Source organism: Tachysurus fulvidraco, chromosome 3, assembly GCF_022655615.1.
Source record: "Tachysurus fulvidraco isolate hzauxx_2018 chromosome 3, HZAU_PFXX_2.0, whole genome shotgun sequence".
Taxonomy (NCBI): Eukaryota; Metazoa; Chordata; class Actinopteri; order Siluriformes; family Bagridae; genus Tachysurus; species Tachysurus fulvidraco.
Genome location: NC_062520.1, coordinates 28255678 through 28271904, shown reverse-complemented (window position 1 = coordinate 28271904; position 16227 = coordinate 28255678). Strand labels below are relative to the sequence as shown.

At 39.7% G+C, this 16227-nt stretch overlaps 2 protein-coding genes across 8 annotated transcripts in view; one reads left to right on the top strand and one right to left on the bottom strand.

Annotated features, from left to right (window-relative positions):
• The first annotated feature begins 143 nt into the window (after positions 1 to 143).
• On the top strand, positions 144 to 5085 carry fbxo43 (F-box protein 43). Of its 4 annotated transcripts, none has more exons than XM_027154697.2 (5): positions 144 to 298; positions 1162 to 2378; positions 2461 to 2563; positions 4202 to 4378; positions 4563 to 5085. In XM_027154697.2, the coding sequence occupies exons 2-5, from the start codon at positions 1186 to 1188 to the stop codon at positions 4818 to 4820; spliced, it is 1731 nt and encodes a 576-aa protein (XP_027010498.1). In that variant the 5' UTR covers positions 144 to 298; positions 1162 to 1185; the 3' UTR covers positions 4821 to 5085. The 4 variants fall into 4 exon arrangements, with proteins under 4 accessions (XP_027010498.1, XP_027010506.1, XP_027010530.1 ...); XM_027154705.2 differs by having other exon boundaries at positions 150 to 298; positions 1130 to 2378; XM_027154729.2 differs by lacking the exon at positions 144 to 298 and adding an exon at positions 383 to 406.
• Positions 5086 to 6816: 1731 nt separating this feature from the next.
• The window catches only part of creb3l4 (cAMP responsive element binding protein 3-like 4), an 11381-nt gene continuing 1970 nt past the window's right edge, over positions 6817 to 16227 (bottom strand). For all 4 annotated transcript variants that reach the window (XM_047811241.1, XM_047811239.1, XM_027154864.2 and 1 more), the window contains 9 exons: positions 11584 to 11724; positions 11080 to 11293; positions 10182 to 10354; positions 9929 to 10018; positions 8866 to 8972; positions 8716 to 8784; positions 7881 to 7965; positions 7649 to 7745; positions 6817 to 7520 (listed from right to left, as the gene is read on the bottom strand). In XM_047811241.1, coding sequence (XP_047667197.1) covers positions 7207 to 7520; positions 7649 to 7745; positions 7881 to 7965; positions 8716 to 8784; positions 8866 to 8972; positions 9929 to 10018; positions 10182 to 10354; positions 11080 to 11293; positions 11584 to 11700 — 1266 coding nt within the window. In that variant the 5' untranslated portion in view covers positions 11701 to 11724 and the 3' untranslated portion in view covers positions 6817 to 7206. The remainder of the gene's footprint in view (positions 7521 to 7648; positions 7746 to 7880; positions 7966 to 8715; positions 8785 to 8865; positions 8973 to 9928; positions 10019 to 10181; positions 10355 to 11079; positions 11294 to 11583; positions 11725 to 16227) is intronic.

The window sequence follows — 16227 nt, the reverse complement described above, 5'->3', positions numbered from 1 at the left end:
TAAGTCCAATATCAATCTTGAATTCTTTATAATTATATTCTTTAAAATTAATTTTGAAAAATTGAAATATGTATAAAATGTACGCAACTATAGCACTAACTTTTTAATGTTGTTAAAAACAAATATACTGACCTGTTTCCAGCCCTAAACCATCCGGAAGTGCGTCACTAACCAATCAACGTGCGGCACCAAATATGAACCGCTTGTTTTAGTGCGCGAGGTTTTAATGAGCTGCAGGTGACACCGGGGCACGTGGGAAGGAAGGAGAGAGAAAGAGAGAACTACTGCTTCATCAAAGGTCCAATTAATACTTCTGTGTGTCTGAGGATTTAAGTAATGCTTAAATGTAGTGTGTGAGTGATATGTTAATCATTAATTATGAAATTAAACTCCTGTGTTTTTTATGGTGAGCTCGGATAATTGTCTGATGGTTAATATTTATTAACACATACACACATACAGCTTTTGTCTAGCACACACTTTACGCGGTAAATTTCAGTTCAACTTTTTGACTGAAGTTGTTTTCTTTGTTTGATTAATTCGTTAATAAGTACAAAATGGTATGATTTTTGTTTACTTATTATAATGTTCAGTGTGAGCGCGCATGCGCGCGTTTGCCGCTTTTTGTGCTGCTTTCGGCGCGAGGATTTAAATGCGCGAGGGCGTTAGTGGAACACGCCACCTGTAATCATGGCAACAACAAGCCGTTGTAATTCTTCTCATCGCTGCTGTTTTCACTCAAACGCCTCCAAACACTTGATCGTTAATCTCCTCAGTGCTTCTCTCTTCTCACTATTCACGTTAACTCGATTATTCTGATCTTCCTCGAACACACCCACACCCACCCAAACACACACACACACACTGGGTCACTTTCCCTCAGTGCCCCTAAGGGACTCCTTAGCGTTAGTCTGTTAGCTTTCTTTAATATTATTGTTTACTTTTCCTTTCTTGATACTTTAATGTTTTTTAAGTAAAAGTTGACTGCATTTTTTTATTGAATCCACTTTAGTCATATTCTATTGTTAAAGATGTTATAAAGTATTGTTTCAATTTATTATTCACAAATTGCTTATTTTCATCATTAATGTTTTTTTTTGTTTTTGTAAAATTTGACATTTTCTTCCAGTGGAAAAGTGAGACCTGTACTTTGTTCACTAGCTGTAGGGACCCTGAGTAGGGGACATGGAGTGTGCAGGATGGGTTAAGAAACTCGTGCATCACCAAACGTGTGACTTCACACACACACACTCGCACAGTGAGGATGTGAGGCCATGTGGGCAGGAGCCCGTACACTTAAGCTTGATGGACACGCCGAAGGAGAATCTGCCCAGCTCCCAGAGTCAGGGAAGAGAGAAACACAACCTGTCTCACTCTCAGTTGTGTGAGACTCCCAAACTCACCAAGAAAGATGCGTCTCTGCGCAGACGTCTCCTCTCTTCCAAATCTATGACCGACATGAAGACGAGTGTCTCCAAGACGCCGAGCTGCAGGGACACGTACATGCACGGTATGTCTGAATCTCTGGATGCCCTCCTTGGTGGCCCGCTCTCCTTTAGCACGCTGAGGTCAGACACAGTGACTGCATCTTGCATGAAGCGCCGTCTGGTGTTTTCTCAGGCTGTGACCTCTACACTGGAGGATTGGAGGGACGGGACGAGCCCCTCTTTGTCTGAGCCGGACTTGGATGAGAGCATCATCTCGGGACTTTTGCCATCTGAAACACCGGAGATGCCACAGGAACGAGATGGCTTCCGGACCCCTGTGACCCGTCTAGCTGCTGACCTGTCTGAGAATCTGAGTGTGCTGAGCACTCCTTCACACACTCCACTTTCAGGGCTGGACCTGTCTGAGGACAGTGGCTTCGGCTCGCTGCGACTGGATGGCTCAGAGGATGGCGGTGACGGCTCGTTCCAGGAAGGGGCACCACATGTCGCGCTTGGCCGAGACCACCGCCGCTCCAGACTTGAACACCAGCGCAGACTGTCCACACTCCGGGAGGGCTCCCAGTCAGACGAAGAGGTCAAAGGTCGGCGTGTGAATGGGCATGACCTAAAGCTGGATGAAGAGGTGTTTGTACAGACTCCGACCCTCAGGGCAACACAACGTGACCTGTCACTCACTCCGGCATTGCAGGCCATGGAGGCCATCAGACGCTCGTTCACACTCTCACATGAACATGACCAGCCAATCACCACCTGCCTGAACCTCTCTCTCAACCTTGAGGAGCCAATCACAACACGCCTACCGCTCTCACACCTGATTGGCCGGAAGATGGGTTTAGGCAAGATGGATGTTCTCACTGAGCTCCATGTGAGGAACCTGCACCACATCCTGTCCTTCATTCTGCAGCTGCTCTCTACCAGAGACATTTACACGTGAGTCATGAGCCTACAGGGTCTGTAGTGTTCTATGTAACGTTAACCAATTCTGAAGGGGACTGTGTGTGTGTGTGTACAGGTGTTCTGAGGTGTGTGACTCCTGGAGTGAAATAATCCTGCAGGACAGGAAAGCTAATCACAGAAGGAGGACTTACAAACGAGAGCAAAATCACACACTAGAAGTGAGCTGTGTGCAAGCTGTGTGCTAATCACGTGTTCGTACTGGTCTGTGTGAGAGTTGTGAGTCATGTGTTAGTCCTGGTCTCGGTGTGTGTGAATTATGAGTCTTGTTAGTCCGTGTGTGTGTGAGAGTTGTTACAGTAGTCCTAGTCTCTGTGTGTGTGTGTTGAGTCACGCGTTAGTTCTAGAGAGCGTGAGAGATTCATCCTGGCGTGAGAGTTGTGAGTCACGTGTTAGTCCTGGTCGTTGTGTGTGTGAGAATTTCAGTCACATTTTAGTCCTGGTCTGTGTGTGAGTTGTGAGACGTGTTGGTCCTGGTGTGTGTGTGTGTGAGAGAGAGAGAGTTGTGAGTCACGTGTTATTCCTGGTTTGTGTGTGTGTTGTGAGTAGGGTTGCAAAATTCCAGGAATTTTCAAGGCTGGAAACTTTCCATGTGCATTAATGGGAATATATGGAAATAAACTGGGAATTAAAAAAAAAAATGCAGAGTTGCCTATAACAAGGAACTTAAATGTAGTTTTTAAAAAAATCTTGCAGCATAATTTTGTTTAAAACATGATTTAATGCAATTTGAGTTAAATTTGTACTCTGCATTCCTCGCTCATTGCACACTGCTTTCTGGAGGGCCATTGAGGCCAAACCCCCTGCATGTACTTGCATTCTTCCATAACATGCACAGTAACACTATTTTAGGGTCATTTAACTAGTTGCTTATTAGCATGAATATTAATAGAATATTGGCTATATTAGTACTTATTAAGCACATATTGATGCTTTATTCTGCATTACCTTATTCTACATTCTTAATTGTACCCAATACCTAAACTTAATAACTACCTTACTAAGGACAAATGGACATGTAAGTAATTTTGGCCACATAAAGTGTAACTGTGCAACCTGGTGCAAACAGTGCAGGACAAAGGACAGCGTAGACAAAAAGTTACATGACAATACAAAAAGTACAAAAAATGCAATACATATGACAATAAACAGTAACCGAAACAGCATTGAATGACCAGTGTAAATACTGTATGTGAATACTGAATGTTCAAACAATATTTCATGCAGTAACATTAGAATGAACGGTTTCTTAGCAGCAGGTCCTTGGGATAGTATATAGAATTGTGCAAAAAACAGCAAATGATGGATATTGTATAGTATGTGCGAAATGGCTGAGATATTGTGCAATATGTGCAAAAATGGCTGGACAGTTGGACATTTTACAGCAATCATAGGGAAATAGGTTTATTACAATTAAGTTTGTTTATTAAAAGCTTTATTTATGCTTTTGTTACACAATAAAAGAATCAAAGTTCTACTTACAATTAAATCAGTCAAGACGTCATTTTTAAAATTTATTACCTTGCATGCATGTCTGCTTATGAACAAACAAAATGTTTTTGTTTGTATGAGTGTTATATATAAATTCCTGTAAATTTCCATAAATTCTCATAAAGTTTCCAATTTGGAATATTTCCAAAATTCCCCAGATTAAGTTCCTGTGGAAACTGTCCGCCCCTTTGCAACCCTAGTTGTGAGTCATGTTAGTCCTGGTCTTTGTGTGCGAGTTGTCACGTGTTAGTACTGGTCTTTGTGTGCGAGTTGTCACGTGTTAGTACTGGTCTTTGTGTGCGTTTCAGATGGGTAGAGCAGCTCGTGTTGTGGATGCAGAGACGCGGTTAACGTTATCCTGCCGCTCGGCTCTCAGCAGTGTTCAGGCTCAGGCTAAAACTCCCAGCGCTCTCACACACACCCCTGCAACCAGCAGTGCTCACTCACACACGCCACCCTCCCTCAAACGCCAACAGTTCCTGCAGGTGTGTGTACACACTCAGTACTACTGTAACTTCTCTTATTGCATCCTTGCCTATTGCTTTTCACACACACTCAAACTCTTGTGATTTGTGTGCCCTGTTTTGACATTGTGACTTTTAGAAATATTAAATACAGTAAACACTTCATTCTTTCTGAAAACTGAAGTGTGTGTCCATCCATCCTCAGGTTGCGAAGACTCTGTTCAGTGACGAGTGTTTGCGTCCATGTCCCCGGTGTGAACATCCTGCTCGCTGTCACTCAGTAAAAGCTGAAGGTGTGTGTAGCTGGAGTGAGTGTGTGTTCCATTTCTGCACTTCCTGTCTGCGGGCCTATCACGGTTCAGCTGACTGCACACGCCTTCCCAACACGCATGCACGCAGGAGGGGGCGGAGCCAGTTGTTACCAGGTAGTGCACAGAGCAAACGCAATGTTAAAAGACTATGACGCAAACACCAAGAAGAGCTCAAACATGTTCATGATGGGGAGATGTATGTGTGTGTGTGTGTGGGTGTTCTCAGGCTGCTAAGGAGTGTGTGTTCCCTCGCTGCTAGAAAGTGTTATGATGAACTCTGACCTCACATTATGTCCAGTACACACTGCTTCTAGATGTGTCCTTAAGTAGTTGTTTGTGTGTGTGAGAGAGAGAGAGAGCTGTGCATTCTTGCTGTTTTTTTATGGATTGTTTTAATAAAGTCGTTTTATTCCTTTATCTACAATTTATTCCTTTATTCTTTACTTCTCACAGATAAAACTAGTGTTTGTGTTTTGATTCCCACTCTAATGTGAACATGATGCCACTTTTATCAGTTGTAAGAGGTTTGTTGGAGTTGTGTACATGACCACAGGCACTAAACCATCATTCACCTGGAGAGACCCACCTGATCCTCACTTTCTCTGGATGGATTGAGGACGGTACTAATAGAAGACCAATAAAAGCTGCGTAACTCTGACAAGACCGAAGTGCTTGCATTAGGACCACAGGCAGCCAGAAGTAAGCTTTCTGATTACAGAATAACTCTAGATGGTTTTTCTATTTCATTATGTGCAGCAGAAAAAGAGACCAGTGTCAATCACACCAAGGTCTCATCTGAAGCTCAAACATTGCTAAGATAAGAAATACGTCATTACATGAGGCAGAAACACTAGTTCATGTATTTATTACATCTGGGTTGGATTATTGTAATGCTTTACTGTCTGGATGTTCCAGTAGGAGCATAAACAAGCTCCAGTTGGTCCAGAATACAGCAGTTAGAGTTCTAACTAGAAGCTGAATATATACGTATATGAACATCACCCCTCTTATCCTCATTGCATTGGCATTGCATTCCAGTCAAGTTTCACATTGATTATACTTCGATCAAAAGGTGCAGGCTATTTAGTGGTACCTCAAGTACAGAAGATTCCAGCAGGGGCCGAACTTTTTCTTACAGATCCCCAGAGTTATGGAACAGTCTCAGTGTTTAAATCCAGGCTGAAAACACATTTGTTTAGTTGAGATTTTTATGAATAGTTTTTCATAGGTAAAGGAGGAGATCTTGAAGGTTCATGATCATAGTGTCTCCTTACCTCTCGCACATGTTCACTCAGGTTTGCTGACTATGGAGGAGTGGGATTCTTTATGCCCCAGAAAGTCCTCATATCTGTGCCACCTTCTTACTCTCCTAGTTATGTCATAGCTAGTCTTGATGGACTCCCATAACTTTTTTATCCTATTCTCTCTCAATATACATGCCACTCCTGAGCTCCCAGTGTGACGACTAAATCTTTCCGGACATACCTGATCCATCATGAGGCACTACCCTGGTTGGAGTCTCGTCACTTGGTGGTGAAGCTGCTGGAGCTAGATCTTCATGGCCTGACTGTGACTCATGGGATTGTTGTGGATAGTGAACCACTATCGTGATGGTGAACCACCTGGACTCTATCACACTCTCTGAAATGCCAGTATGTAGGTCAGCTTTGTGCTCAGGTCTTCAATCAGTGAGCAATTAAAGACTTCATCAGGAAGGAATTAGTGTTAAGTCTGTAATGAAATCTGACCTGTTAGTTCCTCTGGAGCTCTTGGTTACACGATTCCACTCGACTTTAAACTGTTGTAGAAATTTTACATTTACATTATTTATTGTCCAGTGTCACCCAAATGAGGACGAGGTTCCTTTCTGAGTCTGGTTTAGGTTTCAAGGAGTTTTTCCTTGACACTATCACCTTAGGCTTGATCATTAGAATATTTACAATACAATAAACTTTTTATTGCTTCTATACATCTGCAAAGCGATAATACAAATAAACTGATGTGTACAAACTGATCACAACCTGAGAGTTACTGTATTGTGTGTGAATTGTGAAGTGAGTTCAAATGTACTGAATCCATAAAAAAGGGTTGCGTGTGTTTTAACTTCTCACCTGAGCTCTTACCATGTAAAAGAGACACATACACAGGTTTGACAAGGATGATGTTTATTCTAAAAAGAAAGACATGAAACAGACGAGGCAAACAGACAAAATTCTTCTCAATACCAAACCGGTGATTTGAGACACAGCCGACAGTGAATGTCTTTGTGTCCACGGTCATCACAATGTGCACTACAGCCATGATCCTTGATATAGTGTAGTAAAGATAGCCCCACCCACAATGAAAATGGAGTCATAACATCTGAGCTGCTACGCTATCTGTGACGCTAACCTGTCATGGCAAACGGATGTGTAGCATGGGTGATTTTGGATGCGGCGGAGCCAAAAGTAGTGCACTACTCCAGCACAGTACCTGTATATAGTGTAGTAGATTTGGAGATTAGGGTCTAGGAATAAAGTCATTGCTTTGTTTGAGTTGCTACATTTCATCAGCATGAGCAGGTTTAGCCGCGTCAACCTCCAGCACAGAACCCCCCACTGGATGAGATGGCGAGCTTTCTGACTCCACCCCTTTTACCTCTGTCGCAGAGCGGTTTCCTGTCAGTGCATCATCCTGAAGCAGCACTTCCTGCTTTCTGTCTTCTCTCTTTGAGTTGTCCATGTTATCATGCTGCATTATCGGCATATCTACCGCCGCCAGCTGGAACTCTCCGGGGAGATTTTTATCGTCCACTGTGTTCTCAGTTGAGACGAGTGCAGATGCCTCATCGTTCAGGATGTTTCTGGAAATTACTGCATGGAGAGGTTAAAAAACAGAATTCGGAATTTCATTAGATAAATGTGAGTTTACTGCTCCAGTCAGAGAGCAGAAGTGTGTCATGTGACTGTGTGAGTTTGCTGAGGTGATAATTAAGTCATACCTCCAGTCGGGGTGTATGCGTCATCAGAGGCTTTCACACGTAGACTAAAGGGACGAAAACTTGGGAAAATAATCAGCGTTAACGAGAAGAGCAAAATCTGAAAAAAGAGAGAAAAAAAAAATCCAACATGGTTTGAGGTCAGTGAGCATGTAAATGAGTGATCTTTAACAACTTGGGTTCAATTAATCATCATTTATTTAGTGATTAGACTGCAGTGAGGAATCAGTCTGACCATCACACAGGCGCTGGTCTGAGCCGCTTTACTCGCCGTCTGTTTCACCAGAGACTGTAACTTCCTCAACTGTGCTATAAGAGAGCTGAACACACACACACACACACACACACGATTAGTTTCTCCTATAGCAGAGGAATCTAAATTCACACAACGGTCTAACAGATTTGTCATTTTAGATTAGATTAGATTAGGGTCAACTTTATTGTCATTACACATGTACAAGACAACGAAATGCAGTTTAGGTCTAACCAGAGTGCAATAGCAGTAAGTGCAGGATATACAGTACAGTTTTTACAAGATTTAGATGAGTTAAATAAAATGATAATATGGAAGTGATTTACAGATGTGTGTGTACTATGAACATAATATTCAGATGGATATAATTAACTGAAATTTACAGAAGGATGTAACAAAATATATGGCTATTACTATAAACAGTAATTTACAGATGTGTATGTACTATGAACATAATATACAGATGGCTATTAGTATAAACTGAAATTTACAGAATGGTATGTGCTATAAACAAAATATTATTATATTATATTAGTATAATATACATTTTATACCCATTTTACTTGGACCTGTTGTGAAAGTGTTTTGACTTAGTTGTGTTGTGGTTTTAGTGGATTTTTCTTTTAGTTCTGATGTTGTTTGGTTGTGTTTTTGTTCTGTAGATACTTTCTACTTGTTCGTTCGTAGTCTTTACTGACAACAGTTAGACATTTCATCTGTGATGTTCCGTGGATTATGGATATAATGTAATCTTTTTTTTTAGCGAATTCATTGTGTTGAGCCACGTGACAAAAGTGTGTGTGTTTGTGGTACTCACATGTTGTTTTTTTCCAGCTGTTCCACTGTTCTCTGGAGTTCCTTATTCTGTGCTGAACACGCTGCAACTCTGACACACACACAAAAGGGTTACTGTTTTTGTTTGTTTGTTTATTCATTCGTTCGTTTGTTAATATGAAAATAAGTTCACCTGCTCTCCAGACCATCAATGTACTCTTTCTTGCGGCGTCTGCTGTCCTGAGCCGACTGTTTATTACGGATTTTACGCCGCACTTTTTTCAGTATTCTCTCCTCTGCCTGTGTGTACACACACATACACACACACACACACACACACACACAATTATAGTCTGCCTGTGGCTCAGTGTGTGAAACAGTGAACAACTATGAACCACTCGCCTGATTGTACAAACAGTGGACATTCAAAGACACTGCCACCTTTTTAGTGTCTCTGCCTGCCTATCTATGGTATCCTGTTTGTCTGTTGCATCGCCTTCAAGGTCCCATACTGTAATGGTTCAGGTCATATTTAACAAATAAGACTTTCTCCATTATGACTGGTGATTTCTCTTCCTCTTCAGTACCTTTGAGCTCTGGTGTTCCACAGGGTTCCAGTTTGGGCCCTGTTCCATTTTCTCTGTACATGCTGCCATTAGGGTCGGTTATTTCAAAGTACGACATTCCATTTCATTTGTATGCAGATGATTTACAAATCTATCTGCCAGTTCTGGCCAATTCTTTTGTTGCACTTGATTCCATCCACAGATGTTTGCATGATATCAAACGCTGAATGTATACTGTTTGGCACCTCTAACCTTCCCGGTTTTGTTGCTGCTGGTCTTGACTTCCTGGCCCCTCATTTTAGCCAAGCAGTCAAAAATTTAGGGGTGACTTTAGACAACAGTCTAGCCTTTCAGACACACTATGATTCTGTTGTCAAGGCAGGCTTTTTCCATCTTTGCCTCCTTGCGAAGGTCAAGCCCTTTCTGATTTGGAGTGATCTGAAGCAAGCCATTCAAGTCATGGGAGATGTGTTTCTGTGGCTGTGTCCCAAATCCTCTCCCCATCTTAATGCCAGCTGAGTGCCCCACCCTGTGGCTCCGTCCTACCACCCTAGGACTTTAATACCAGTATAAATCTGCTGCTTCTTCATGTTCACAGAAGTGTTAAATTTAGTCCAGTTCCATGTGACACGACCCATGACTCCTGCAGCTTTGTACCAAGACAGCAGTGATGTAACTATGGTGTTGTACCTTGGTGAGTGGCAGGTTGTTGGGCAGGGACACGCCCTCCTGGTCAAGAATCTTCTGTTCCTCCTCAGTGAGCGTCAGCTCTGGATACAACTGGAACATCACAAATTATTGCTAACATGTTAATAACATTAAAAATGCATCATCAATAACATTAATAACGCATCATTAATAACAAGGTAATAACACATCAATAACATGTCATTAACAACAAATTAACATGCATCACTGTGCGGCAGGTAACACTAACACTCACCAGGCCATCAATGAAAGAATGGGGGGCATGGTTAAGATCAAACAGAGCGTGATCAAGTTCAGAGTGGGCATGGCCGAGCTCAGGTTGGGCGTGTTCCACTTTAATGGTAGAAACCAGCGGCAGCTCGTTCACCACACATGAGTCAGACACGAGCACCGGAGAACTCCACTCATCTGAAACCCAATAACATCACAGCTTCAAAGTCAGTCATCAACACCACTGTGTTACACTGATGCCAACCACCGTGGTACACCGATGTCACCGCCACCGAAACCACCACATTACACCGATAACTCCAGCTCACAGCAACACTGGCACCACTGCATTACATCAACACCACCTCTTTAAACCACCAACACCACTGCGTTACACTGAAACCACCACATCTCACCGACTCCACCACATTACACCAACAGCACCACGTGACACCAACACCAACGGAACCACGAGACACCAACACCGACGGAACCATGAGACACCAACACCGATGGCACAGCGTGACGGCATTATGGTGATGTTACTCCAACATCACCAAGTAACACTGACACCAACTCATTACATTGGCACTACCTCGGTACAACAACACAACTGAATTACATCAACACCTCCACTTACTGACATACGCATAAAAGATTCAAGCAGCTAAAAATCCAGGAGGAAATTATTCATTATTTAGAGATCAGAAAAAAACTCTTTTACACTTAGAACTGAGGCAGAAACAAAACTGTCACCCATTTAGACATATTTTCTGTTATAAATAAACAGCTGTTAACACTGCACTTTTTTCCTGGAAAAAAGTCATCCAACACCACCACATATTTTAAATGATATCTAGATAGATGATTTTTTTTAATAAGAAACATTTAGACAGATAATGACATGTTTATAGTGGACTCACCAAGCTCAATGGAAATAATGTCTACTTTCTGCTGCTTCTGCTGGTCTCCGCCCACTCCACTGACATCATACACAACCTGATACATAGTGGGTGTGGCCAGTGTGGGGTGATGGGTGGGGTCAGGAATGTCAGAAGCAGCACGGTCACTCTCGTTGAAGACATCGTTTGGGTTCACGGCGTGAAGGACGTCCTCTGACTCGCTGTCATTAAAACTCTGAGAGTGAAATAAACTTTATTATTTATACACTAATAAAACACTTCATTCACTACACACAACTGTCACATGACCGGTTCAACTGGAGTAGGTATGCTGACTAGCTAATATTAGCTAATTTTACCACAATAATCTGTCTATTACTGTCAATTAAAGCAGCGGCGCCCCTGACTGTCGATTAAAGCAGCGGCGCATCAGACTGTCGATTAAAGTTGCGGCGCGTCAGACTGTCGATTAAAGCAGCGGTGTCAGTGAGAGTCAAATAAAGCAGCAGTGTGACTGTTACTTACAGACTGATGGTGAAGGACCCATCCCTCTGTTCCTTCATACAAACATGGAGGACAGGATTCAGTGATGAACGCTTTGTCTTCCATTACTGTGTCTTCATCACTTTGTCCTACATGCATGCTTCCTGTGTCCTCACACACGTCCTGTGTACACAGAGAGCAGGAAAGGTCAAAGATCACAGGATACTTTACACACACACACACACACACACACACACACACACACACACACACACACACACACACTTTCTTTTTAAAGAAAGACACCACAACCATGCTTACATATGTTCTAAGTTTATTTGTGAATTTTTATAAATTTATATTAACATTACATACTGATATCTGATAAGGTGTGTATAGTGTGTATATAAAGTGTGTAGTGTGTATATAAAGTGTTGCTTGAAAGTTTGTGTACCCTTTAGAAATTCCTATATTTCTGCATAAATATGACCTGAAACATAATCAGATTTTCACACAAGTCCAAAAAGTAAACCAAGTGAACACAATCAAACAGACAAACACAATTAAAAAAAATCAGACAAAATATTATAATTGAGTTGATTATTGAGAAAAAAAACGATGCAGCATTAATGATCTGTGACTGGTAGAAGTGTGTGAACCTTATAAATAAACCAGTTCAGTCATTAACAGTAACAGCTAAGAACTATTTCAAAACTTATAACATTTCTGTCTTTAAATGAGCTGGAATAAGTTCTTTAGAAAAGTGACATTAATAGACCATGGCGGGACGACAGCAGGTTGCTCTCTGAGGCACATGTAGACGAGTCACACGCCTGTCACTGTCTCCCTGTTGACTCCCTGTTTTCTTTAAAAGAAGGGTCTCCGATTTTTGAGAAATGCTTCAGAAAACTGAGTCGGGCCGAATAATAAACAAAAATCAAAACAAAAATCAAAACAAACGTGTAGCCAATGAGCAGAAAGGGGCGGGGCTTGTCAATATGTGAAGAAAGGCTTACGATAAGGCAAGAAGCACGACCCATGTTAACATAGAATCAACTTTCCAGCACTGGAGAGAACTGAAGGAGCTGGAAGTTATATTCACAGATTGGAGTTTCCCGAGTCAATAACTCCTGAGCTAAACGCTGTTACTACACAAATAACACCTCTTTTCTATCGTAGTAATGTAGAGAGGCAGCTACAACCGCGTTTTGTGTAGTAACAGCGTTTAGCTCAGGAGTTATTGACTCGGGAAACTCCAACCTGTGAATATGTGGCCGACTTTACTTAAGACGCAGAGGCACTTTTTTCCTTCTCGATAGGTGAGTAACGTTGGTTTTGCTTTATTACACAGAACTAATATACGTCGTCCGTTGCATGATTATGCTTGTGTGTCATTTTTGCTGTTTGTTTATCTGCAATCGTATTGTTCGTCCCTTCAGCTATGATAAAGATTTTTTATTATTTTCTTTTATTGCAAACTTAAAGATGATATTAATCAAAAACATGTATACATTACACAAAATGTATCAACACATCCAACATTAACTGAACAGATGTATGAGAATAGATAGAAAAAAGGCAGAAACAGAACATAAATAAATAAATCAAAACAAGTATTAATCACGTTACATGAAAGATCTCATTATATCTCTTCAAAAAAGAACTAAATTTTTTGTTATTAATTACTCTCAGTGATTTAATTAAATGTTCTACTACACATAAGAACTCTATAAAAGTAGGTATTTTCTTAAGAAATTCTTTGTTTGTGAAAATAGAACTTTGCCACGAGGATAAGAAAGTTAACAGTTGACTCTAAAGATTTGTTATGGTTTTCAAAACAACAAACAATATCCCTAATGTGAAAAACACCATTCACGTTAATTTTAGAAAAACAATAGAGACTCAAATCTTTCCAGAAGAGTAAAGAAACATTACATGAGAAAAATAAGTGACAAATATCTTCACTTTCTTTTTTACAGAAGGTACATATATCAGCTACATCACAAAATTTAGACAAAAATGCATTACAAGGGTATATATTATGCAAAATTTTGAAGTGCACTTCTTTCACTTTATTCGGTATACAGTATTTATATGGTAATAACCATGTTTTCCTCCATTTAATGTTATCTAAAAAAATGTCCCTTTTGGAGAAATTGAGTTTCGAGATTGAAAAAGTTGATGAATACATTTATTATTACAATCTTTACTTAAAAGCAAGACACCTTTCAAAAATAACTGTGAAAGTTGTTTTGTGCATGACTCATGGGTAAGGGAAGCTTTCATTAGACATATTAATCCATCAGGAATTAAGAATAATCAAGAATAACGGAGTTAAATTCTTTAAATGGAACGGGACAATGATGGATATTCATAAAGCTTTCATAAGATAATAAATCACCATTAGAGTTGAATAGATCAGCCACAAAAATTATGTTCTTATTAAACCATTTATCAAAAAAGATTGATCTTTTTCTAATTTTAATATCCAAATTATTCCATAAGATGGTTTTGTGGGGTGAAAAGTTGTGGTAGTAAGCCAGTTTCCAGGCTAACAAAGCTCATTGATGAAATCTAGCCAGTTTAATAGGTAATTTACCAGTGGAGTAATTGCATTTCATCAAAAAAGAAAGGCCACCTACCCTCTTAAATATATTTTTTAAACATCTTTTTAACCAATTAATTTTAAATGTATTATTAGTATCATCAAAATGCAGGACTTCGAGACCCCCATCAGGGTACACAAACCTGGATAATCCTTCTGTTTTAGATAAGAAAACTCTGCCTAAAATTGACAAATCTATTTGGAGCCAATTATTAAAAATATAATTTGCTTTCAATAACCGTTGAGAAAAATTTAAAATTATACAACTATCTATTTCTTTGTACATCATTTGAACAATATTTATGAGTGTAAAAGGAAATCCAAAAGCCCCTAAAGAGTCTATAAGGAATTGATGCTTTACAGTATCGAAGGCCTTATAAAAATCGAGGAATAAGATAATCGCATCAGACTTTATTTCATCTCTGTAATCAATAAGATCCAGAACAAGTCGAGTATTACAACTAATATGACGACCTTTCATAAATCCAGTCTGTGTTTCATTGATGATATAATGTAAATGCAGTTCTAATTTCTTTGCAAATATGGATGCAATTCATTTATAGTCAAAATTAAGAAGAGTTATAGAGCACCAGTTATCAATTATAGTTACATCTTTATCTGGTTTGGAAATGAGAGATATCACCCCTTGTTTCATAGTAGGAGACATTGTACCAGTTTTAAATTCTTGAAGCATTAAGAAGAAAGGTTGTTCTAAAATCTCCCAAAACTGTATGAAGAATTCTAAAGTAAGGCCATCGGAGCCAGGTGACTTCCCCTTTTTCCCCTTGTTCCTATAAAAATTAGTAACAAATTCCTCAATTTCTTCAGGGTTTTTAGAAACTGAATTATTAATTTTTAATGCAGAGATGCTTTTCCTTTTAAAATTCCTTTTCTTGAGTGAGAAGAAGAAGCTCGTATATTTTTCTCCTTCCTCAATCCATCTCGCTCTAGATCTAACGAAGGCACCCTTAACTATTTCTAAATATATATTGTCTAATTCCAATTGCAAAGTTTTTAACTGACTAATTTCTGTAACAGAGAGACTCTCTTTTTTGAATAAGGTATTTATTTTATTTTATTATTTTAAGTCCACTTCTCTATCAGAATTAACCACTTTTAAGGTTTTAGATCTATTTATTGCTAGTAATCTTGCTTTATATTTAAAATATTCCCATTTAGCACCATGAGACTCAAATTCATTAGTTGAAAAAATTCCATTAACTAATCCCTTGATTTGATCATTAACATTTTTATCTTTTAATAGATTATTATTCAATTTCCAGTAACCACGTACAGTACTCTCCCTGTGTTCATTCATTCATTCATCTTCTACCGCTTATCCGAACTTCTCGGGTCACAGGGAGCCTGTGCCTATCTCAGGCGTCATCGGGCATCGAGGCTCTCCCTGTGTTTAGTCTGCAAAATCAGCTTAATTACTAAGTGGTCAGAAAATGGAGCATATTGGTGACTGACATCAAACACATATTGCAGTAACTGTTGAGAAATAAAAAAAAGACAACAAATTATTACTCCAAGTATATTCAGTTACATCAGGGTGATAATAGCGCCATGCATCTGCAATATGAAAATAATCACACAGAGTACAGATAATATTATTAGTGAGGCTCATCTTAGGAGGAAATCTGTCAACTGAATTATCTAATACATCATTAAAATCTCCAGCAATAATAATAAAAGCTTGTTGATATGTATTTTTCAAAGCTTCAATATTCCCCTGTAATAAGAAAATAAGAGACTTGTTGGCAGATTTTAAGTTGTGGCCATACATATTACATATAAAAGTAGCATTATCAAGTTTAGTGACCAGAATAACCCATCTACCTTCCATAGAAATCAAGGATTCAACAATATCTCCTTTAAATTTTTTAAACAAAGTGAGAACCCCTGCGGAGTGGTTAGATCCGTGACTAAAGTAGGCCTTGTCACCCCACTTTGATTTCCAAAAGCGAATATCATATGGGTTTCTTGTAAAAGTATTAAGTCAGCATTCATTCTTCTACAGTATAAGAATAAGGCTTTTCTTTTAGTGAGATCTCTAAAGCCACGAGTGTTCAACGATA